We start from the raw sequence: 24,366 nt of genomic DNA, 5'->3' as shown, positions 1-24,366 counted from the left end.
AAAATAACACAAAATCATCAAGTTTCTTAACATTTAATAAAATACCAACTACGTTTTACATATACAAATCTCAAACGTTTTAAATAAAACATTCATAAATGGACAACCTCTTTTTTAACATTGTAACATATTTCAAGTCTGACTATTAATAAAATATATACGTTTCTTCGCAATAAATAAGAGCAATATTTTTACCTGTACATTGATGTATTCCTTCATTCAACAAACATTTTTTTTAAATAAAAAGGCTTTGTTTCCGAATACAAAGACACTATCAGGCACAATGACAACTGTGACAGACTTAATAAATGTCATTCTTGGACAACAAGTAACACTAGAATTGAAACAATCAATAACAAAGACATTCTGCTTTTTACCAGAGTTTTTTTCGGAACCTGACAATCAGTGGAAACAGTTAATTAGAATTAAAGATAATGAAACAAACTTTCCTTGAAATCTCTTTTGTGTCGTGTGATTTGTTTGTGAGACAAACGTCCTTCAATACTTTGTTGGAGGTCATTTGGTGTCATATAGAGGTGATTTGGTTAAGTTTTAATTTTGAGAAAAAATTGTGTAGTGTCATAAAAACATATTTTCGGAAATTATTATATTCTAAATTTAATCTTAATACTAGGTGGGATATGATATTGCATGCATTCATCGAGATTCGTTTCCATATACAGGGTATACCAATTATTCAGGTAATAAATTAAACGAAGACATTTTTCATAACAATAACTTTTAGACTATTTGTTAATAATTCACAAAGCTATTACAAAGATAAAAACACAATTGTCTCCCTTGATTTCAAGTAACAAAATATACACAAAATACATAATATGAAAATTAAACGCGGTTTTTCTGTGGGATTTATTATAAAATATTGGCCCCTTTTCTGGATAAAAGAAGCTGTTCCACATGCAAATGCATCACACTCTGCGTTTGTACTATAATTAGAAATTATGCAATATATTCACTAGCTTATGAGATGGTGCTACCTACTAAGCAAGTACAACAATTTTAACGTACAGTACTTTACAGATATATATGTATATATACTTCTATAATTAAACTATGTATTGCACATTTCCATATAAAGCGAATGTTTAAAAATATACAAATACAAGAGGAAACTATGTTGCTGCCCGTATTTCCTCTGTTCTTAAGGCTGTGTCCTAAATACATAGCATCAAGGTGTATCGGTTTATCTAACAACCTTTTATGACCAGACATAGCTCCCCCTTCACAACTTCACAACGACAGCTAAAGTATAATCTCATAATCTGTGGAAAAGGAATTATATTCAATCATTTTTTTCATATCGCAGTTTTCAGCAGTACCGGAACCGTTTTTGGAAAACCTTCCACCCGATGATGTCACAGCTGCCATATTATATGGTCATGTAAACGCTTGTTCAGTGCTTACATGGTGGTATCGGCAACAAGCTTTGAATTTGCCATTTCATCATCATAAGCATTGAGGGTGGCTATGCGAGAGTTTCTTAGGTTGGCAAGATTAGCACTGATGACAATCATATAGTGGATCTGGAAAAAATCAAAACAATGTACATTTTCAATTGTGTCTATTTTGTCAATTAATAATAGAAAAAGAAAAAAAAAGACAAAACCACAATTTATTTGATAAAAGTGTAAAATCAAATTAAAACAAACTTCAATATAAACATTAAAAAATAATAGTTAAAATTATAAAAACCAACAAACAACACAAAGAAACATAGCAGGGTCACATGCAGTCTTTTTACACAGACATCTACATTTTACAAACTTTACATCTAAGGTGACGTCGATCGATTTAGATAAGGTAAAATGTAGATCAACATTTCAAAACCGAATTTCCGATGTTTATTAATCGATCTTGCATTAAATATCAATCGGAAAACAATGGACTTATTACACTACAGTGAGCATTGACCTCCTGTCGAACTAGTAAGGGAACGAATTCCCCTTGAACTGCATGATGTCTGAAGGGGGGAGGCCAGAAACTGTTCTGTACGCCAACAAGCGCATTTTTTACAAACACCGTTAGTTTTAATTTTACACCCATAAACCGAATACATATGTTGTCAAACTTAAACAATATAAAAAACAAGTTGACAATTTTCTATTTTCAGGATGCTTTGGTCTGGATTTTTTAACATATCTTCAGCATCAATAGAAATAAAGTTATTTTGTTGAAAAAAAAAAGAGATAAATATTCGAACAAAGACTCCTAAACATTACATTTTGCGTTCCAAATGGCTTTCATTATTATAAATAAATACCATTGGACTATTTGTTAAAATAAATTGATAATGCAATTACGGAAAAAGGTTTAACTTCCTGCTTAAACAAGCGATGAGGATATTTCTATTACGCGGGAATGTTCAGTGCTTGACAATAGACAGACATAGAGTGCTGTGACACAGTGCGGCCGCTGTAAGTACTATATCAATGAGGGGGCGGCCGCTGTAAGTACTATATCAAAGAGGGGGCGACCTCGTCAGTACTATATCAATGAGGGGCGACCTCTCACGCCACTGAACAACTTAAAGCTCTTGACAAACCTGGGCAAGGTCACGATAGATTTGCCCTACGTTAAGGGGCGTGTCACCTTCTCCAAATGAACTGTTAGTAATTAGGAGGAAGTTAGCAATCACAAAGCAGAACAAAACCATCACAAAGCAAAAGTGAATTTGCGAGATTAAAACAAAATGGAACATAAGATAAAAAAAAAGATAACTTCATTTACGTCATAAAAAAATCACATGGAAACTAAAGAAATATCCCTATTTAAATTCTAAAAGTAACATTTTTTTTCAATCATTTCAAGTTCGAATTAAAAGATGATCATCGTTACATTTCATGAAATTAATATCTTTCATAACATATATTGTGATTTTAACGTTGAAGTTATTCTGTTTGTTCACTGGGTGGTGTGTGATAAAGACGACTCACCAAGCTTATAGCTATCAGGATGGATGAGGCGAGAGCTGCTATGTAACTGATGATCAACTGCTTCCCCTAAACGTAACAATAAAAAATGTTAATGTACACAATCAAACTCTGTAACAGTTATCTCCCTTAAGTCACTTTGTTATAACATGGATTACCTCACGCTCAAAGTTCTGGAAATCGGCGCCACAAAAATCTTGCTTATCCAAACCTGTAGTTGAAAAAACAAAGAAAAATAAATCTCTTAAAACCCATATCATATATCGGAAGACAAGTTAAAATAATATCAGAACTTTTTTCATGTTATTTTTTTTTTGAGAAGATAAAGGGCAGCATCAAGATTTTAAACTATTACGCTTATTTTAATCAAAACTAGTGACATTTAGACAACATGTACATGTATATGATTTTTTTTTTTTTTCTAATTTCAAAGAAGTAAAGGAAAAGAATCTATATTTATCGCCGACTCGTAAACGAATGATTTCAGCAGAAAGGCAAACATAAACCGTCTTATTGTGTTATACCCACCATAATGGACTAGATAGATGCATTTTGTATCTACGCCATTTTTTGTGACTGTGAAATCAGCGAAATACAGGAGAGAGAGAAGGTAGACCGGGACGGCCAGTACCACCGAGGCTACGATCCAGGAGAAACCCAGGAGGTAGCAGAAGACCATCAGCTGTAGGGACATAGTGGTATATGTTATATACACACGGCCTACTTTTATATACCTAACATCAGAATCTACATATGGTCTAACCAACCCTAACACATGAACATATACCGGGGTAAGTAAGATTGATCATAATAAACATCGCTACAGTACCAGACAGCGTTTTTATATATAGAAATATGTCTTTATTTTAAACACAAATTAACACTTTTTGTGGTAAAAAGATCTTAATGTTTGGCATTATTTCCAAAACTAGTATGCGTCTCTCTCTCTTCCTCTCTTGGAACAAAAATTAAATTCTCAGATTCAAAAAATTCTCAAATTCAAAAAAATTATATGTCTTTCCTGATATAGTTTTAATTTAACAAATGACATACAGCAAAAATAGTCATGTAGTATATTTTATTTGTTAAAATAAAACATAGCAGGAGAGACACTTAAAACACACCATAGGGAAATAAAAGATAATTTATATAGAAAACTATGTGAAAATATTTAAGGAATACGGGTTCATTCTATGAATATTATGAGGTGATCAAATACGGTTGGGGTGATCACATCCAATAATGCCCGAAAGGCTTTATGATAAATTTGATTACGCCCGACCGTATTTTACCATGCACCTCATAATAATCAAGGAATGACTCCTTGCATCTTATATTTATATATTTACATTTTTAACTGTTTTTGTCTGTGATAACATTACGAATCAATTTTGAACCATAAAACCCAATAACTTCATAAAACATAAGTGACACAAAATGGGCGGGCCCTATAGCATAACCAAAAATAACGCATTGGCTGCGCCGCGTACTAAAAAGTGTACAAATTGAAAATAATATAAATATAAGTAATAAAGAATCATTTTTTGAATATCATTAGGTGATAATTTCGGTCGGAGCGTGTTCAAATCTATCATACAGCCCTTCGGGCTTTCTAGGATTTGATCACGCCCCGACCGAAATAATCACCTAACAATACTCAAAGAATGATTCCTTATTCCTTAAAAAATTTTCAGCAATTGTACGATTAAATATTCAAAACGTTTTTGATGAAACGTATTGGATTATACACTGCAGTGTTACCACAGAAAAACACTAGAAAATGTAAATATTTGAATGTTAAACAAACGACGAAAAATCAAACATCGTTTGGAATAATAAAACATTAGTCATTTGCTTCTGAATAATAAACAAATTATTGAAAATAGCAGGAAATAACTAATTCCGGATGTTGTTCAAGTATTGTTTAATTATGTGTCGAGACTGTTTATACGTACAGGTGTTTTTAGAAATAAAATTATAAAGATCCAAGTATGCTATAAATAATTATTTTGGAATCATGAAAAACCCAATATATTGTTGTTAGATCAGGATTTCATTATTTCGTAGCTGGTTAAATACATTTAGCAAAAATAATAAATGCGCAGTTTATATATGCCGCTATTCGAGCATCTACAGGGGTTTTTGTCCAGTATCTAAATATATGTAACTCGTCTGTCATGGCTTACATGGGCAGTAAATGAAATATATTTGAACTCTATGTTAACTTTGATAATATATTCCTCGCTCTCCATCTGGTACATTACCTTTGTGTTAACCTAAAACGGGTATCAAACAACATATCATAGCACAAACTAATATATAAACAAAATATTATACCCTAAACAGTTTGTTTTATTTTGTTTGTTTTGTTTATTTTTTAGAAAAATAAGAAATTGGGAACATAATTCTTTAAAGAGCTGAATTATCAAAAAAGGTATATTATTCAAAAGTGAACAGGTACCACGCATGTTCCGATGTTACATCAAGACAGTAAGTTAAAATAAACTTCAAACAAAGCAGGTTTACACAACTTACGAAAACGTTGAGTCCCTGCGCGCACATGTTTTTCTTGGTAGTTTGGAACATGTGGCGACTAGTGGGCTCTGTGGACACGTGACCCACACAGAGGAGGAGGGTGCCGATCACAAACATACTGACCACCACCCCGATCAGAGTGTACTCCATGAACCACAGGCTGCAAGACAACAACAACAGCGCCATCAAGCCGCCTCAATGTGTTTCTATAGTAATTATTCAGCGAATCATTCCTCGTTATTTTTACACTGTCATCTTTTCTAGCCTCTGTCATTTTTTGTCAATCTTACTGGTCACAGTTGTGTACATGTATGTCTTCTTTGTACATGAAAGAATCGCGTCATCTATGTCTACTAATATCTTTGAAGCTTTTCTTCAAGATTGTGATCACTGGTGTTTGAGAGTATCTACTTGATCAAGATTAATATTCGAATAAGTTTGTAAAAAATTGATATTACAACCTATAAATACTTTTAAATAATTTTTTAACAAAATGACGACTACAACCTATAAATACTTCTGAAGATTGGAGTATTAATTAAAAGACAAGAATAAAAGATATAAGTTTTTAATAAATAACTTAGTTCAACTCACAACTGGTCATTATCGAGCATGTCACGTGTTTTCTGGGCGCCAATCAGAAGTCCGCCCGTTAATCCGCCGAGTCCCACCAGCAGGATAATCCAGGCTATGAGTGAACCACATGGCACCTGTGACAGACAGTGTAGGAACCGATCGCTGCACTTCTCACTCCGAGCTGAAAAAGGAAACAAAAAGAGCCTAAAGCAGCGGAAACAATTTTTTTTTCATTCTTGAAGAACTTTGTTTAGTTTAATAAATAAGAACAATAAAACGTATTTTTTTTATCCTTACACTTTGTATGAAAGCTCACCCTGCGAGCCTTTGCCATATTTATTCAAAGTGATAAATGTGTCCGAATAAACACGTCTTAATATACTACCAAAATGGTTTGTGTTTACTTGTTTATTACGTAAGCTGCGTTTCTATGGAAACGGAATAATGCGCAACTACATACGACTCCAATTATCACATGTAAAGCCAGCCAACTACATGTCGACAAACAATATCGATATTGGAATATCACAAATAACAATTATCACCATTTATATTGATAAACAATTTATATAAAATGAAATAATCTATGTTTACTACAAACGACGCAATATGATCTATAAAAAAAGAAAAGAAAAATATTTTAAGTTGGAATTCATTGGTTAGGAAATGATCGCAAGTAAAACAAAAAGGTCTCACTTGTTTATTACATGTACATCATTAAGTCCATACAACCAAGCACAGACTCGCCCTTTCACCTAGCCATCCAGTCACGAGTGCGATATCCTCGTGAACTGGAACCCCCGCACTCTCTCAGATTCACTCTTCTTTAATTCTTACCTTTTCAAAGGCAAAACTAGAACTGTCCTAACGGGACTAATACCCCCGCAAGGCTAATTTCAAATGGGACAAATAATTGAATTGAATAATAAAGGTTTGGAACACATACAAATAAAAAAAATTCTAGAATTGTAAAAAAAAAAAAAAAACGTTAACAAAGAAAATTAAAATTAAAATTGTCAGAATTTCACTGTAAATACATATGTATAACAGTATAACAAATTTATGTATTTGATGATATTTTTTTTATTTAATTGTTTTAAAGGAAAAAAAGTCAATAACCCCTTACTTTGCAGAAAATGAAAATACCGGTAGGCAAGCAATGCTCTTCTGTTGATAAAACTTTGAATATCTTTCTAATAAAAGTCTTAAAAGATGCAATTAGTTGTTTCAAACTTCCCCACTTTCTCCTGTGGTACAATGGAACTCCATATCAGAAAATTGATCCCGTAGGACTATGATTTTCTTTGATGAGCTTGTTAAATTTAATAAACTCCCAAAACATTACCATAATTACCAAACTATGTAAAAATATGTAAAAAAGAAAATTTAATATTACAAACAATTTTAAAATTGCCAAAACACTACAATCATATCTAATTTTGAATTTCATTTAAATTAATGCCCTATAGGGTCACTTCATCAATTTTCTTGACTAATAAATTTATAAACAACTTATTATTAATAATGATATTATTTATTTCCTTATAATGATAGAAACTTTTGGTTTACTTGAAACAGTTTTAAAATAGCCCCAAAACCATCGCCCATTTTTCAGATTATCAATTTTCCCGAAACACATGCTCCATCTAAGCCATGGCCCAGATAATGGGCCCCTTGGGAAAAATGAATTCAGCCACACTTGTCTTTGATATTCTTATTACACTGTAACTCCTTAGAATTTATCATTGACAAACAACAATTTTGCATTGTCAGTTGATAGAATACTTATAAAAAATAAATTTAGTTAAGACATATAGACAAAAAACCTCCATCTGGATGTATTTATATAAATATGTTTTAGAGTGTTTTAATACTATTAATAAATTCATAAAATCTGTAAGGATTATCTCCCTTACTTTTCAACATCAGTGTACAATATATAGAATAAGGAAAATGAAAACTGTCATAAAATCATTAAATCTTGTCTGATCTTAAAAAAAATTGCAGGTGCACATCTTCAGATGGTGATCAACATATGTACAAATTTTCAGACTGTTCCATGCAGCAGTAAAAAATTCTATAGGGGGACAAAGTTGCGTCTACAGACAGACGGACGGACAGACAGACGGACGGCCAGACTGACAGGGTGAAACCAATATACCCCCCTAAACTTCGTTTGCGGGGGTATAATTACTTTTAAAGTGCTATGTAATTGCACGTACGAGTATATTTGTTTAAAATTGCACGCATATTTTAATTTTAGTAAATGAAGATGGTCTTAAGGTGGCAGTGACGTTCATTGAAAGACATTCAATTTTCTGCCGTGTAACACTGGGTATCATGCGGTCAGCTACCGGTATATCATAATAATATTTCAAACAACTTTACTAGAGAAATTACTAATACATCAATTGTATAATAAAGACGGGATGTCCAAACCCTATCCTTCCTTCTCTTTGCAAAATGTCCATTACACCATAATTATTTACACTGTTTAAACATTTAATATCGACAAATTTTTCAATTCTTCCTACGAGCTACACGCAAGGATGACATGAAAGAGCTCATCTAAGTACAAACAACCAACTCAGTCAAACTACCAACTCAGTCAAACTACCAACTCAGTACAACTACCAACTCAATCAAACTACCAACTCAGAAGAACTACCAACTCAGAACAACTACCTACTCAGAAGAACTACCAACTCAGAACAATTACCAACTCAGTCAAACTACCAACTCAGTACAACTAGTACTACAAACTCAGTCCAACTACTAGCTCAGTACAACTTCTTACTCAGAACAACTACCAGCTCAGTCAACCTACTAGCTCAGTACAACAACCAACTTAAAGCAATTACTTACTCAGTCCAACTACCAAATCTGTACAACTACCGAATACCAACTTATTTCATTTACTAACTCAGTACAACAACTAACTTAGTGCAACTTCCAACTTAAGCCGTTGCAACTAAAGCTGTTACACCACAACAAAGACGTAACTGGCAGATCTAACGTCAACGTCAAATCAGAAACCAAATCAGCCAAATACCCATCAACAAACAGAGCCACCGGACGAGGATGGACAACTTCAAGATGGTTGGACAACTTACTTGAGTTGGTCAGTCGACATTCTGTTTGACCTGAGCTTGACCTGGTTAGGAAGACGGAGGTACTACGAGGACCCATGTGTTTGTTGCGTCGATTATTATTTTCTGTGATGGTGGAAACAATTTCAGAAGACATGGCCGCTACACGTTTTTCTAGTGAATTTCATTGTGACAGGCAAACGTTACAATTATTCCGACGTGATAATGGTTACCCAGGGAACTCATTAGCATCTGCTTTGATAAGTATACGGGTATTTCTACAGTCATATACAACTTGTATTCAATGCTCGCCTCCACAATGTTTGGGGAAAAGGAAAATGACAAAATCACACTAACGCCCCTATTTACAAACTCGTAACCCTGAAACGGAGGTTTGAGTCTTGCCAATGTGAGTACTGTGATAGCCAGATAGGGATACTTTTAAAATATGAATTCCTGAAAACTGGTAATATGAGGGTGTCAAAAATGCATGTTGTCCAAGTTGAGAACAAAACACGGACCGTTCTTCAGAAGCACGATAAAATGTGCACCAAAACTCGGGAAAGAACAGCTCCGCTTGTCATATTATGTTTGTAATTTTAACAGGTTTCCTCTTTACAGTTTGTGGTTTCAGATATAAAAGTTTATTGTTGTCGATACACATCGTGAGCTATGGTCCTAGCACCCCCAATGAGGGTTCATTCGGTACCACATTCTTAGAAGTACAAATTGCTTTCATTTAATACGATGAATCTACGCAGTAATGACAAAACCAATATCTCTGTTTGGCGTAACTGAACATGCTGTAGATGAAATAAACTCAGTAAACCATATTGAGAATAAAACTAGGACAATCAACAGTAAACGGACTTCATTTAAGGCACAGAATGCATCATATTATGTTATGAAAAAATAAACAAAGATTAAAAATAACGGTTTCAATAAATATTGAAATCATTAAATCACGCCACAATAGGTCTTAGTAAAGGGCAGTATAGATTCGTATTGAATGGCATTGCGTGACACATGGACAATTATAGATATTGATACAAAGCTTTCATCGCTTTGATATTATAGTTAATTCATTGGAGGAGTTTGAGTTATCCTATTTTTGTTATCGTGACGTGTGTATTTGTGCTCACTGTATGTTTTGTTTTTCAAAATTAAAGTTATTAATATACTAGACATAGACAGTTTCCTAATACGTAACAAATACCATATGTTATTGTTACTAAGAGCATTTGAACAAGCCTCCAATTTACGCAAATAAAAATATGTATACAGTACAGTGCATGTTACAGACTTGACTTATTTCTTGTAAAGGATCTCTTTCCTGAGTGAAATTGCGGAGTAAATACAGTCCGTTGTTCTAACATAGTAAAGTCATACATAAAACGTTAAAGGCAAAACCAAATGGTAAAGTACATGTGAATGTGACATAAATAAATGAAACGCCCCAGTATTTACAACCTAACTGCATTAGAAACTCACCCCGTCTGCCCATATTTCCCTTCAAATGGTCAAAAACGGACGGACAACATAGTTATGGATGAGTGATTATGGCTTCAGGACGGGGCCGACTATATCATCTTTGATATCAACAAATGTCTCCGGGCGACATTTTGTTAACCTTGCGCATGTAGATCCAGGCAATTGAACATGGGAAGAGTGAGAAAGATCAAATACAGGGGTCGTTTGTAAGTGTCCATAAAGATGTAGTTAGCACGCACCTCTATAGATATGTACTCATCACGGACTAAACTAAGCAACATGTCCTCAGATGCTAGTCACTTGATATAAACGTACATTTCGTAACATGCGCAAAGTTCGGTATAGTAAACCATCTACTAGTTCTTTTGTTCAGTCTTGTTCCAATCTTACCTTTTGTTTTAGCATCATCATGTTCGTCAGTCTCCACAGAAACCCCGTTAACGTTACAATCTTTTGTGTCTTCGGTTATATCCATTATAAAACGATAGACCTAAAGCTATCTCTCCATCAAAGTGTCCAAAACAATCAAAAAGAAAATCTCAATAGAGTTCCACTTCTAAGTATTGATAGACTCCTAAGGATTCACTAATATCAGATAGTGTTTACATGTAGTACGGTACTAATGGCGCTTTGATAGACAAGTTACACAAGGTGGAACCTTACTCCAGCCAGATTGTACCTTGTCTAACCCATTAACGCCGAGAAAACACTTCACTTTGGCGTAGATCGAGGGTCTTCACCAAACCTGGCACTATTACAAGACACCCCCAGACTGATACAGGAGGGGCGATCGCTTCCGTAGTACTGGGATGTGTTGATAACCGACCACCTACTACCGGGCTTGATTTCGGGAAGTTTTGGCAATTTTCTTATCAAAATCCGATTCTCACAACATAAGTAAAATCCTGGGTAAATGTGAGAGAGCTCAGTGAATGATTCACCCTTTTCGTCAGAATTAACTGGCACTGTGTTTGACGAACATGCTCGACCCTTGTTAAATTAGCCAGGATTAATAAGAAACGATCGCTCGCCTGATCAGACGTACACCAAAAATAAGTCCCCATCCAGCCAAACAAAGGGAAGCGATTGATTCAAGTCTTACCACATAAGCACTTTATCGCAATCGCATTTATTCCATGCACATATTGTGAAGGATTTACAACAACAGCTTGTGGGGGTTTTATTCTATGCTAACTTCTAGGTTCAACATAGTACATACAACAATAGATAACTTGATTAATTCATAAAAAGAAGGAAAATGTATGTTATAAACTTGTAAAATTAACATGATCCATAAAAAGATATTTATCACATGCTTATGCTGAAGTATATCGATTATGACCAAATAATTACCAAAATAAACAAATATTTAACAAAAACTGAAACCTCAAGAACTATGTTTCAAATTAAGTGTTAAATACAAATTTCAAACCTTGTTTCCGCATGTTGTAAAATCCAGCGAGAAGTTGTAAGAGTTAGCGAGGACGGAAACACGTCTCCTCAATGTCAAATACTGATATGCTAACGGGTCACCTTTAGAAGAAAGCTGAATACACATATATCCGAATTTGAATTTAGAAAGTGATGTATGCTAATATTAAACCAAAGGTAAGTTCGGTGCAAGCTGTCTTTTCTAGACGCTAATTAAAGACTGTTCCACACTGGTGTGTCGCGTGTGTAAAAGTTTGGATGAACATCGTATATTATTTCCTCAATCTCACAGTTTTACGCTAATCTTTAAAGAGATAATTCATGGAAAATATTACATAATTTTTTTTTTTATTTATGGAAAATCTATTTTTGTGTATTGTTTATCATTCAAAATCACCCCCTACTTCCCCTGTTGATATTATAATACGTTCGCCGGAATGAACGCTGTAGTAGTTTATCTTTAATTAAATCAGCAAGACAATCTACATCAGCAACTACCATTTGCATTGATATAAACAACGTACAAAATATTAAAGCAGTCTGACCTCAAAAAAGTTTTGAGGTTGGCTGTGAAATGAACATTAATGCAAAGTAAAGCCATCATCTTGCTGATCATTCGCTTCATCCTTGTAAACACGCGATCACGTGATTTAGACGTTCGGGGAAACCAAAACATCAGTTTCTGGGACGGAATGATCGATTTTCTGCGATCGTGACACAATTTGTCTTAAAACACTTCAACAAAACAAACAAAAATCGATACCATGAAAAAAAGGAGTAAACACTGGCTTGTTTGCCTCCCTGGGCGCTGTAACAATGACTGCTGATTGGTGCACTGTTTTGTCTGCTAACGTTATACCTAGCTCGCGAAGAGACATTTCCCCAATCTTTGTAATGGTGCAGTAATCTAGAAAATTGCTACACTGTCTGATCCCCCTAGTTAATTGCACAGATAGAAGCAATTTTTAATTTGATACATCCTGTCTATAGAGAGAGAGTTTTTTTAATGACCATGCGCGGTCGACCTTTAACACAAGAAAACAAACCGAAGTTCCATTGACTGCACAGTGCCTTAAAATCTATCTTTTCCGAACAGTGTGATAGTTTACACTCTCTAGTATTACTAGTGGCAGTATTGATTGAGCTATTAAGGATATGTCACAAGGAATTCGCATCAATATACTTTTTTTTTAAAATTAAAGCTGCTCCATGGAAACGTGTAAAGAAACTGAAATAGAAATTAATGTGCAACAAAGACAATATAGACATTGTCACAATGTACGTGTATGCACGGCACGGGAGAGGTGTGTATCGGGCAGTATTGACCTGTTATAGAAAAGGCATAGCTCTAGACCGGGCAGTATCAACGGTTATAATATGCAGTATGTAGAATAGTGCCTTGATTATAGCAATAAAGCAGTATAGTACAGAATTTGTCATAACGCACGGGCATTGTAAGTATTATTGGCCACATGCATGTTTGTAGTTATATTGATACTAAGTAGTCTGTAATTCATGTATTTAGCGACCGGACAATATCACTTTACGGCATCTTAAAATAAATAATATTTTCTTAACATATGATCAATAAACATACGCATAAAGAGTAGGAGATTTGTAGGTTTTACTTTTACATTCTTTAAAACCTGCAGGTTGAAACTATGTCATTGCCCACTCAGTATACTTAAACTTTATATTAGTTGACTAAGCCAGAATAATGAAGACTTGCTTCAAGGCGTAATTGGAAGGATTTAATAATGATATGCTACATTTATATCTAATCATGTTTGAATATAAGTGGGTAGTGATTTTTATTTTGAATATTAGATACAGCATTCTTCAAACAAATAGCAATATACATGTACATAGTACGAAAGATATTCTGCATTCGGGTTCCACTTTATTGTTGCTATGATGTGAACGAGCTGTAGTGATGTCGATAGATCATTAAAACTAGTTTCCCCTCAGTCAGTTGCTATTATTGTACTGTGTATGTAACTAAATGAGCCGAGATGACGGACACCGGCCGAACGTGTCAAAAGACAGCTACAGTTCCATCTGTCTTTTCAGGGACTCGCTAAAGAAGATTATGTCAATTTGTCCGGGAACCCGCCTAATGTAATAACGATGTTTTCCCGTCCAGATAACGCCTTATTGCGACACAAACGGTAAAGAACTTAGCAGTAACACAATCCTGACAATCTGTGAAGGCACTTTCCTTCTATCCTTTGCCTCTGGGAAAATAATATCACCAGTTGTAATCATTGCGGAGTTAGTGAAGAGAGCTACAAAAAATCAATGTCTGAAATCCATTTTGTTCGATTCGCTTCAGTGCTGCAGTGTTCTTACCGTGTAGCTCTGCTGAACAAAATCGCAGATCTCAAATACGTATAAAACAATACTCGCTCAGTGGCACTCAGAAAAATCAAAGACAGGAAGGAGAAAAGATTTAAATATTAATTGTTTCACCATAGTAACTATTTGCTTGGATACGGGGATCACTGCCTGCTAATTACAGTAAGCGAGAGTTCGAGTTGGCAATATACATGCAGTATCATGCAATAACTTGGTAAGATATGCGCACAACATTCATGCAATAAAAACATACATTTGTTACTTCCAAAAAAAAAATGGAAAAAATTGCGGTGAATCAATCCCTTTACCTCGATTCTTTTATTGCTAATTAATTGCGAAAACTTCAGGATGGCGTTAGTTATGAGAAATCGTTAATTGATAAGGCGACCTCATCTCGAGGCATAAAAAATCAAATAACAAGAAACCTGCAGAGAGGAGGGCAAAGATGGCTCAAAAAACCTCAAAGCAATCGAGAAGCCGGAGGAGCGCTACAAACAAGCACTACATCCCGAGGAGGCGGGGGGTACTTCGATATCTCTGTCTGTTTTGACACCTGACCTGCCAAAGTCGGATTTATATTCTATATTCTCTGCTGTGGGGGGGGGGGGGGGGGGGTGAGGGGGTCAAACCAATGTAGTGGGCTTAGCAAATTTTTTGAAGAAAAAAAGAATATAATAACGTTTCGTCCTGTTTGTCACCATATAAAGCAACCAAGCTTCAAGAAGTGATAAATTAAAGGGATTTTAAAGAAAGGTCCACTGTTAAAGATTGACTGAGTTACATATATACCTACACAATAGCCCAAACCTTAAGTTCTACTAATAAAAGCATGTAAAAGCGGAACAAGATCAAATCACAGTTTGGATAAATATTTAATAACTATGTACTTTATGTACTTTGTTCCACTGGGGTCTCAAGTATTTGGTTAGTTCTAAACATCTTCATTTCTAAAGCATGTTTCAATGGCAGTGCAAGTGCAACGTGAGTGAGATGATCTTGCTAAAATAACAAAATGACAGTGGCGGGTTTTAAGCAATTGAAAGAGAAGAGTAAAATTATAAAGAAAAAAAACCAAAAAACAAATTTGTGAAAATACGTACAGCCGTCGGACATGGAAATCCAGACTGAAAAACCGATTAGAAATTGGTTTAGATTGACTTTGTGGAATTGTAATAGAGCCCATGGATTACATCTATACAGAAACTGTCTAAAAATAGTAAGGCTACCCGTTATCTAAACAAGACACGAATGTGTTAAAATAGTATGAATGAACATGCATTCTCAATTCTCTATTCACTGGCAACAAAATTCAATTTAAAACTGTCTTAAACTTTGACCCAGAATCAATAAAGTTTGGCTGATATTTCACAGAAGTATGTCAGGTTATCAATGATGCGTGTCAGTGGGTCCTCTGTAACATTGCACAGTGCTGCACGATATATAGCGTTAATGAATTAATTAATGACTTCATCGGCTAACAACACAACATCACTCCATCTAGCTGTAGCGTGCAGGTGTTCCGTAGAATGAATTATTGACAACAATCAAACATCATTCGATATCAGATCTTTAGAACAAGTCTACAGAAATTTGTATTTGGAAATCAATATAGACCATTAACAAGGGGTCAAATATCTTGGATAATGACTACTTTTTTTAATGAAGTCGGAGTTAAGGCCTACCACTAATTGTTCACTGCTGTTTTTGTACACATATTGACAGCTACGCTAGTTATGGACTACGGTACTAAGACCTCGCGTTGTGTCCTAAAATCGGAATGCAACTAAATGTCAAAGTCGGAATTGATTTTCAAAAATCCGAGTTGATGACAAATGCATGTGATACTGCGCACTGTTCCCAAGTACAGTACTTAATGCCAAGTCCTTCATAGCCTACAACCCTCGCAGCCGACAATTTGGAAATATAAATTTCATTTGTTTAGACCCGACGCACGAGCAGGGAACTTGATTCTTGCTGACGATGCTTACAAACAATTTATTACTTAGAATAACAAACAAATTTTACGGAGCAAAGAGCACTTCAATCCGCGTGCCTGAGCTGGAAGATGAACAGATTATTACAAACTAATGATCCTGGACGGTTTTCGTTGGGAGCAATAGCGTCTTTGAGCGGCATGTGGTTTTACTCGACATCGCAGAGTAGTTTTGATGAACTTCTTTCATTGAGAAGTTGTCAAAATTGGCGCTTCCACCTTGAAAAATTTAGTAAATGATGGAAAGCAGATAAAACTACGAAATGCCGCGAAACAAAACATTCCACACAATTAAATAAAAACATCTTAGTTGATAAACATACCTTTAGTGTGGGATTTAGGTCAAGTTCTTAATTAACGTCAATAAAATAAACTAATTAATCTACATTAATATTTGAGGAGGGTTGTTACTTTTGGGCGTGTGCCGATGTTGTTTCTCCAGGGAAGAACCCATGTTGGGGCCTTTAATCTCGTGTAAACATTGCTCGCCAGTAGACCCTCAAATACACACACACTTCGTTGCAATTAATATAGACGCATATCAAAAATTCATAATTTACCACTAAGCTCGCATGTGCACATGTAAATCCTATGTAAAGGGCGACCCTATTGCACTACTTCACTTGTCAAAAATGGAATCCAAATCGTGGGGAGGGATGTTACATGCACGACACAATACATACAATTACCTTACAAACATAATTCATTCTTTGTAGAGTGTATCGCACGATCAAAGCAATTTATAAACATCTACATAATATACATTGTTAGTTATCTGATCCGACCAAAGAGTACGGGTAACAACTAGCCCTAATTGTGGACCTTTAATCCTCAAGATCGACTTTGATTCTTTCACCCATTTAACAACAGTGATTGAATACAAACGTTCTGTCTAAAAATAAAACGTTTGAACTACCTCACTACATCTGCCTAAAAATATACATACACCTGTGATTATTATTTACACAATGCACAGGTAAGGCGGTCAGGAAATACCTTCTTTCACGTTGCCTTGCGGTTCTTCCTCTCGGAACTCCTTGGACGCTTCCATTCGCTCATCCTCGGACAACAGCTCGCCGTTTTCCTGCTCGGCTCTCATCGTTTCCCACGGTCCTTCCTGTTCCATGTTTTCCAAACAAATCCAACACACTCCAAAAAATCTCCTAGAGTTTATTTGTTTACACACCAAAGGTATTTACTACAGCGTGCGATTCGTTAATCAGAGAATGAAGAGAGATGCTAGGTCAGACAGCATAACGTCAAATCCCCTTCTCCACATTACCCCTGCTTTCCTGCGATGCAACAGGCGCTTATATTCTTTTAAACACAGCCGATAATTCTTAATATTCAACGTCGGACGAACACAGAGCGAGCATTAATAATATATCAGTTAAAACACAGTATAAAGCCAAGCCGCCTGTGAACAACTGTGGAAGCGGATCCCGTACCAATGTTTGTACCAACTTTACTTGCAGCAACGGCCTAAAATCCAATACACAGTTTTATTCAAAACACCGTAATTCCCACTGGAGCAGAAACTTGCAATGATTGACACCAGCACGGTTTATCGACCCGATATGGTTGACTGGTTTTCCTAATATACGTAAGTACAAATATTTTGACCGTAAAACTCTCCCTTCCTGAATAATTCTGGACAGCGTCTCCCCCTTGCAAGAAGTGATTCCACTACACAGATCCCGGATGTGCACTTTGAAAGCAGACTATAAATCCATGATTAAGCACGATCCCGCGGGAAAACTGGCTAAATGGCTGTATGGATTTTCTGTAGCTTCCACCGATAGTCGCCATTAAATTAATCAATTAATAAAGCAAAGACCGATTCTTTAACTTCCTGACGTGCATGGTATATTATTGGCCCGTGTGTAATGCAATGGGGCAATACGCTTCTATTCAAGCTTTCTAGCCTGTCCTTCCATGGCCCCTAGATATGGTTGTGAAACAAGAACATGGCATCTTGAAACAGGGACGTCAAGTTGTTAACAATATCTTGTCTAACCTCAATGGGACATTGTCATCTTCTACACTTGAACGAAATCTTATGTACCGAGCTTTGGTGAATGCAGAGTAAATATCAAATTAAAAAAAAAAAAACCCAAAAGTTGAAATAAATGTGACATTACACCGGAAGATTTTACATTTGATGATTTGTAAATGACAATAATGCAGAGAGAGAACTTAAGAATAGGACCCTGTGTGTGCTTGGGAGGAAGGTTTTACTACCGGGCCCCTTCCACAAGATCTCACTGACGTTGACACAGTGAACAAAATAATGAGGACTGGTAATGACTCTTGTTATGTTGCTTCCACATGCAGAATTAAGGCTGCACTGGTATCGATTTTTGTTCCCTCATTAAAATCAAACAACGTCTGGTAAAACTTACAAATTCAACGGCTTTCTCATAAAAAAGAATGGTTAGATTTCGATTCAATTTCAAATGTCTTCAACTCCATGCAATCAACAATGATTGCAAAAGCAGGTTGTCGACAATTTTACAAAGTCACTCATAAATCATTTAAATTAAGACCCCGGTGTCTGTCTAGCGTGCACTGGCGGGCTGATTAATACTGCGTACAGAACCAACCAACTCATTTCCATATAGCTGTCTGAATGTCACCACGGGGACCAGGCAGATTTACATTAACTATATAATAATCTTAATTAGAGACGAGCTCTCCTGAACAAAAGTGGTACATGACCCGGGACCTTAGTCTATCACAGTATTGGACCTTTTCAGTCTGCGAAATTAAAGAGAGACAACTGTGTTTAAAGAATACCCCCTTCTTTATTTGCAATAAATAAACAACCCATACATTTTTGCACAAATATTTCCAAAAGAAAGGAAAAATAACGTTGTAAATGTTTGAAACGCAAGCATATAATTTCATAAAACGATAGCTACGCATCACGTAATCAACATCTATTAACAATGGATTTTTATTTCATTGTAATTAGAAAGACGACGAACTGACTTAGTTCGTTCGACACAGAACATTTTATTACATGTATTCTTTTGTTTATGCAAGTTATTTAATGTCAAAGCAGATAGGACAATTAATTAAGTTTTCCCAGAGCGCGATGTTACGTCTGAACAGAATAAAAATCATTTCATGAACCTTTACTAAATTACTATCTTACAAATCGTTCCCATGGAAACGGATCCATCGTTCGGCAAGGAGAGGTAAGGAGAGGGTTACTTTTCTACGGCTGATTCATCTGATAAAATTACTGTGGGTAGGTCAAGGTTCTATTCTGTGAATACTTCAAGGTCAAGAACTCCAGACCAAGTCACTGTCCGTTACCGCTCTTTATGGATAGTGTATATAGCTCAGTCTCGTACGACAGAACAAATGTTACAACCACTATATAAATAGTGCCTGTTTGGGAGGGTAACAGTTGAAATTGACACCCCGAGAAAACCATTGTCAACCGACGCGAAGCGGAGGTTGACAATGGTTTTCGAGGGGTGTCTATTTCAACTGTTATCCTCCCAAACAGGCACTATCTATTTTGTTATACTGAATGTCTTTTTTAAAATTTTTAAGAAAATTTTACTGCTTTTATATAGGAGTAACGTGAATTCTACAGCGAACCGTACGCGCATAATTTTCGCGCATGTAACATTTTTTAATGTTACCCGTTGCCAAGTGCGTTGCTAACGCTGAGGGTAATAGTAAATATTATTAACTGCGTCTTAACCAATCAGATTTCAGTATTTAACATGAAAGTATAACAAAATATCATATCACATAATCAAGATATCATCACTCTTTTCCAAGGTCAAAACTATTCCCCGCCTTAATCCAATGACTTACTGGGGTTTACCTAGCAATGTTATAACAGTATCGAGAAAATGCAGACATAAGTTTTTAGTATTTGTATATATATTACATATTCCTAGTCTGTGAGGTACTTAGGGCATGGTTCATTATACATGTAAGTACAGCTGAGTTTGCACATTTACGACATTCGATATAACATGCCAAAAAGATCGAGCATTACATCATATAGGAATGGTAATCTGAGTAGTTTCTCTTGCTGGCTGCACTGTACTTTTTCGCTTTAACTTCGTGTAAAGGTGAAATTGCTCAGAGCAAGAGGGGATCAATATAGTACAACAATACCACGTAATGTACGCACACTTCACACCGGACAACAGATGTAGGGGGACTAAACAAAGTGTGCGTGGCTGAATAGAGTCGAGCAGAGTCCCGGGCTCCAAGGTCACCTTGGGACTGGGTCTGAATGTCGTCTGTATACGGACGGATCTCCTATTAGTGTGTAATAGGAAGATTTCATTTTCGACAGACAATAAAACTTTGGTATGTACATCCATCATTGAGGGATGATGGATTCCTTGTGCAGGAGTTTTTTGTCTTGTTCAAAATCCACATAAAGGTCAATAAAGCGCGACTGTAAGATATCTGTAGTATGTGAATGTAAAAAATAAACATGGAGACATTGTAACCAATTCACACAAACTCTGTATTGCTGTGATAGCTTGAAATTTTAATGTACGTTTAAGTTACAATAACTTATACAAGTCGTACTTACTTAGTTAACAAATCAATCGAGTTAAAGCGATGACTAATTAACGCTGTATACCACAAGGAATGCCGTTAATTATATCTTCTATACGCGCTAATGATGCTTAGTTAAATTGTAGATGACTGCAGCAGGTGCCTCTTTCACAACACAGGTGTGTGGACACAGCTATATGTGAACAACTACTGTCTGCATTGCATCCACGTATTAGTCAGAAGTAAACGAACTAGTGCACAGTCAGGGACCTTTTGATCTCCCAACAAACAGATCCTGAGTACTTCAACCCCCCACACACATGCTACATGTACTTACCGTACCACAGTCGGTTCGTCATTTTTGTGCTGTTAATTTAGAAACATATCCTAGGATTTCACAAACCACGGGGCTTCTTCATCCAAAACGCTAAGTCCGCGTGCTCAGACCAGGTGGGATATTTAAACTGGGTGTACGCCGAGACAATATATATGTATATATATAAATATTAAACACTGTTCAGCATCGTTGCCCACAACCGAACATAAATGATTTGAGCCCCTAAATGACTTTATTTGCCACAGTTATTTAAAAACCTTATCCGCCTTTTGATCTTATTTTAATAGCCAGAGGAAGCTTGCAAGCACAAAAAATGGATGCAGGCAATTATGGTTCCTTCTGGTTTAAGAGTTTATGCAGAGATTAGTACCTTATAAGTGTATAGTACTTATGAACGACTTGATGGTGGTACAGTCACGTGACATTGTATCTTCTGCAGTCTTCTGCTAATCACATCCGGTATTCATGGGAAATTAGGAGAGGATAAATAACATAAATTTTGAATTTGAAATACAAAAAACTTCCGTTACCTTTTCATTGCTCGATATTTTGAAGAAAAAAAATAAAAAAAATACATACATCTCAATAACATAATTTTTACACAGGAATATAATATCCTTATATACATGAATACGGAAAAATTGTACATGTATAAGACATTCACTCAGTAACAAGTTTGTATAATTTACTTTAATTATACTCTAGTATCTATATATTTTCTTATTTATACTGACTTTAATTAATTGTTTTCTTAAAATTCTTTGTCATGTTTTTAAATTGATGCTTGTTTGATTAGTTTAATCCAATTTGGTTTCAAGTGCTTCATTTCTTGTGTAAGTGAGTTCACTTTAATTTGTTACTTGTGACTTTATTCTTTTGCAAGGAAACAATATACAATATAAAGTCTTGTGAGTTTAACTGAAGATGAGTTGATGTATATTAAATAAATGCTGAATAATACGTCATACTCATCAAGCTAAATCAATTTACCCTGCAGACGTGTGAACTTGGTTTATGCCCATCCTGTATAGTCTTACTTGCGTTATAACAGCCATCCTAATGTAGTAGGTGATTAATTGCCCATCATATTTTCAAAGACTTATATTCAATATATAGTCTATTGCCCGCCATAGTTCTCAATAGCGTTCAATTGCCTTCCTTAGTCCTACAAACGTTCTCAGAGGCTTTGTCTATTAATTGTCCGATTCATCAACAAATTCTTACAAGAGTATATATTTCTGTTTACCCTTTCGTCAGGACAAGCTTACTACAGCTTATACCACAACTGTCAGGCTCTCTATAAAACGTTACAGTAAAACAAGCTAAAATTAATTCTACAATTTATATCACAATCTTCTAGCTCTCTATAGCGTCATACTCTAACAAGCTTACTACAGCTTACCACAATCGTCAGGCTCGCTATAGCGTTATATTCTAACAACCTTACTGCAGCTTACCACAATAGTCAGGCTCTTTATAGCGCTATAGTCGAACAAGCGTACTAACTGACTACAGTCTTCAAGCTCGCTATCGCGCGTCATAGTCAAACAAGTTTACTACAGCTTGCAATAGTGTTCTTTTGGTTGCGTGTACCGTTCTTATCCCCGATAAAGTAACTCAGAGCAAAAGTTCGCAGAACCCTAAAGGAATGCCCCGTTGTTTATCGGTTTACAAATAACTGTTAAATAACGTCAATATCTGCATTCATTATTGTCCTTTACAAAAATGTTTAACGAGCTCGAGATTTTAACGCAGTTAGCTACTGTTTTTCAATGTTTGTTAATTAGCGAGAATGCAGTGAAGGATTGGTTTTGTTTTGAAATTGTTTTAAATTCATATTAGAATTCATATTAGAATTCAGAGAAAAATAACAGTGAGTGTCATGTACTCGTATGGTGTGGTTAACTTACTAAGTATCATAACTGCGCATTTATTTTTCTCTTAAGACGATTTTTCTGTCCTTAAATTTTATCTTTAATTTCTTAATATTCTTTATCTGATGTAACTCTTTGTGTTTGATGCAGTGGTCAATGAATGGCTCATTCGGAGTAGTCTTTGTTTCTATTTCTTTAAGAGAGAGAGAGAGAGAGAGAGAGAGAGAGAGAGAGAGAGAGAGAGAGAGAGAGAGAGAGAGAGAGCTATCTGTTCCATTACTGTAAAAATATTGTTTTGCCTTTTGATTTAGATACACAAGGACTTTATATCTTAATTAACCGACCATGGTCGTATAAACTTTCTTCCCTTTTTTTTTTAGAGTAATGGAACAAGGAAATACACTACACATTAGTATTACCACATATGAATGCTCTTGACATATCTTGTTCCACAGTGTTATCACTGATGAACCCAAACACAGGTAAAAAAGGCTGGTAAGTTCGCCAGATTAAAACTTGTCCTGCTTCAAACTTTGTGATTTTATTCTTAATTAAAGTCTTACCTTCATTAGGGTAATACATCTCCTTCGCCATTACGGTGTCAATATCACATCGGGAAGTCTCCTACATGTAAATTCTTACCCTCACCGTACAAGCAGCAGCAGTGGTTGTAGGTTCCCTACAGCTAGAGCGGGGGATCGTGGAGAAGTGCTCAGAGCCCCACATTCCGACGCTCCATCAACTGACAATTGTGATTACAAAGCCACTAGCTGCACACTGTAGGATTTATGATGCATACCTCTTTCTGAGTTGACGCCATTTTAATTCGCCAAAAATATGCATTTGCATTTTGTGCAATTCATGATTCAAAGATTAAAAATTGTCATTTGCATTGTCTTCTTCCAGGAAATGTGTGGCGTTGACTACATGTACAGTGAGGATGATGCTTAATGGACGTAATGGATGATTTATCCACCGTGGTCGATCACTGTTCTCATTTTATTTTTTTTTAATCATAAATAAAGTAATTACTCCAATATATTTAGAGTTTTTTCTTCCTCCCTCTTATGTTTGGCAAATGCTGTGGATCTGTGAACGCTACTGTTTATCGAACAATGATATAACACTTACAGCTTTAAAACTAATCTCTAAAGTTGACTAAAAGTGTTAAATATTTCATGTATCGAACTATGGA

At 35.5% G+C, this 24,366-nt stretch overlaps 1 protein-coding gene and 1 long non-coding RNA gene across 12 annotated transcripts; one reads left to right on the top strand and one right to left on the bottom strand.

Moving 5' to 3' along the window:
* Nucleotides 1-17: 17 nt before the first annotated feature.
* On the bottom strand, nt 18-23,872 carry LOC128192839 (neuronal membrane glycoprotein M6-b-like). Of its 11 annotated transcripts, XM_052865828.1 has the most exons (9): nt 17,418-18,450; nt 15,529-15,552; nt 6,081-6,243; nt 5,487-5,646; nt 3,480-3,633; nt 3,110-3,162; nt 2,955-3,020; nt 2,564-2,624; nt 1,409-1,544 (listed from the first exon to the last, which is right to left on the bottom strand). In XM_052865828.1, exons 1-8 carry the CDS (start codon nt 17,545-17,547, stop codon nt 2,607-2,609), a joined length of 768 nt encoding a protein of 255 aa, XP_052721788.1. In that variant the 5' UTR covers nt 17,548-18,450; the 3' UTR covers nt 1,409-1,544; nt 2,564-2,606. The 11 variants fall into 11 exon arrangements, with proteins under 11 accessions (XP_052721787.1, XP_052721783.1, XP_052721790.1 ...); XM_052865827.1 differs by lacking the exons at nt 2,564-2,624; nt 17,418-18,450 and adding an exon at nt 23,735-23,824 and having other exon boundaries at nt 18-1,544; XM_052865823.1 differs by lacking the exon at nt 2,564-2,624 and having other exon boundaries at nt 18-1,544; nt 17,418-18,010.
* On the top strand, nt 17,892-23,882 carry LOC128192843 (uncharacterized). The gene is made up of 3 exons (XR_008244567.1): nt 17,892-18,024; nt 23,552-23,653; nt 23,744-23,882. It is a non-coding gene; the product is annotated as an uncharacterized LOC128192843 (long non-coding RNA).
* Nucleotides 23,883-24,366: the final 484 nt, after the last annotated feature.

Source organism: Crassostrea angulata, chromosome 7 (assembly GCF_025612915.1).
Source record: "Crassostrea angulata isolate pt1a10 chromosome 7, ASM2561291v2, whole genome shotgun sequence".
NCBI lineage: Eukaryota > Metazoa > Mollusca > Bivalvia > Ostreida > Ostreidae > Magallana > Magallana angulata.
Note: the sequence above shows the minus strand (reverse complement) of the source record. Positions and strands in the feature narration are given on the sequence as shown.

Bases quoted from the DNA above. Each gene is read 5' to 3' on its own strand.
- LOC128192839 (XM_052865823.1), bottom strand. From the start codon at position 17,547: ATGGAACAGGAAGGACCGTGGGAAACGATGAGAGCCGAGCAGGAAAAC. The intron at 5,647-6,080 runs GTGAGTTGAACT...GTTGTCTTGCAG, and splicing joins ATGCTCGATAATGACCAGTT to CCTGTGGTTCATGGAGTACA. The intron at 3,021-3,109 runs GTAATCCATGTT...TGTTACGTTTAG, and splicing joins TCCAGAACTTTGAGCGTGAG to GGGAAGCAGTTGATCATCAG.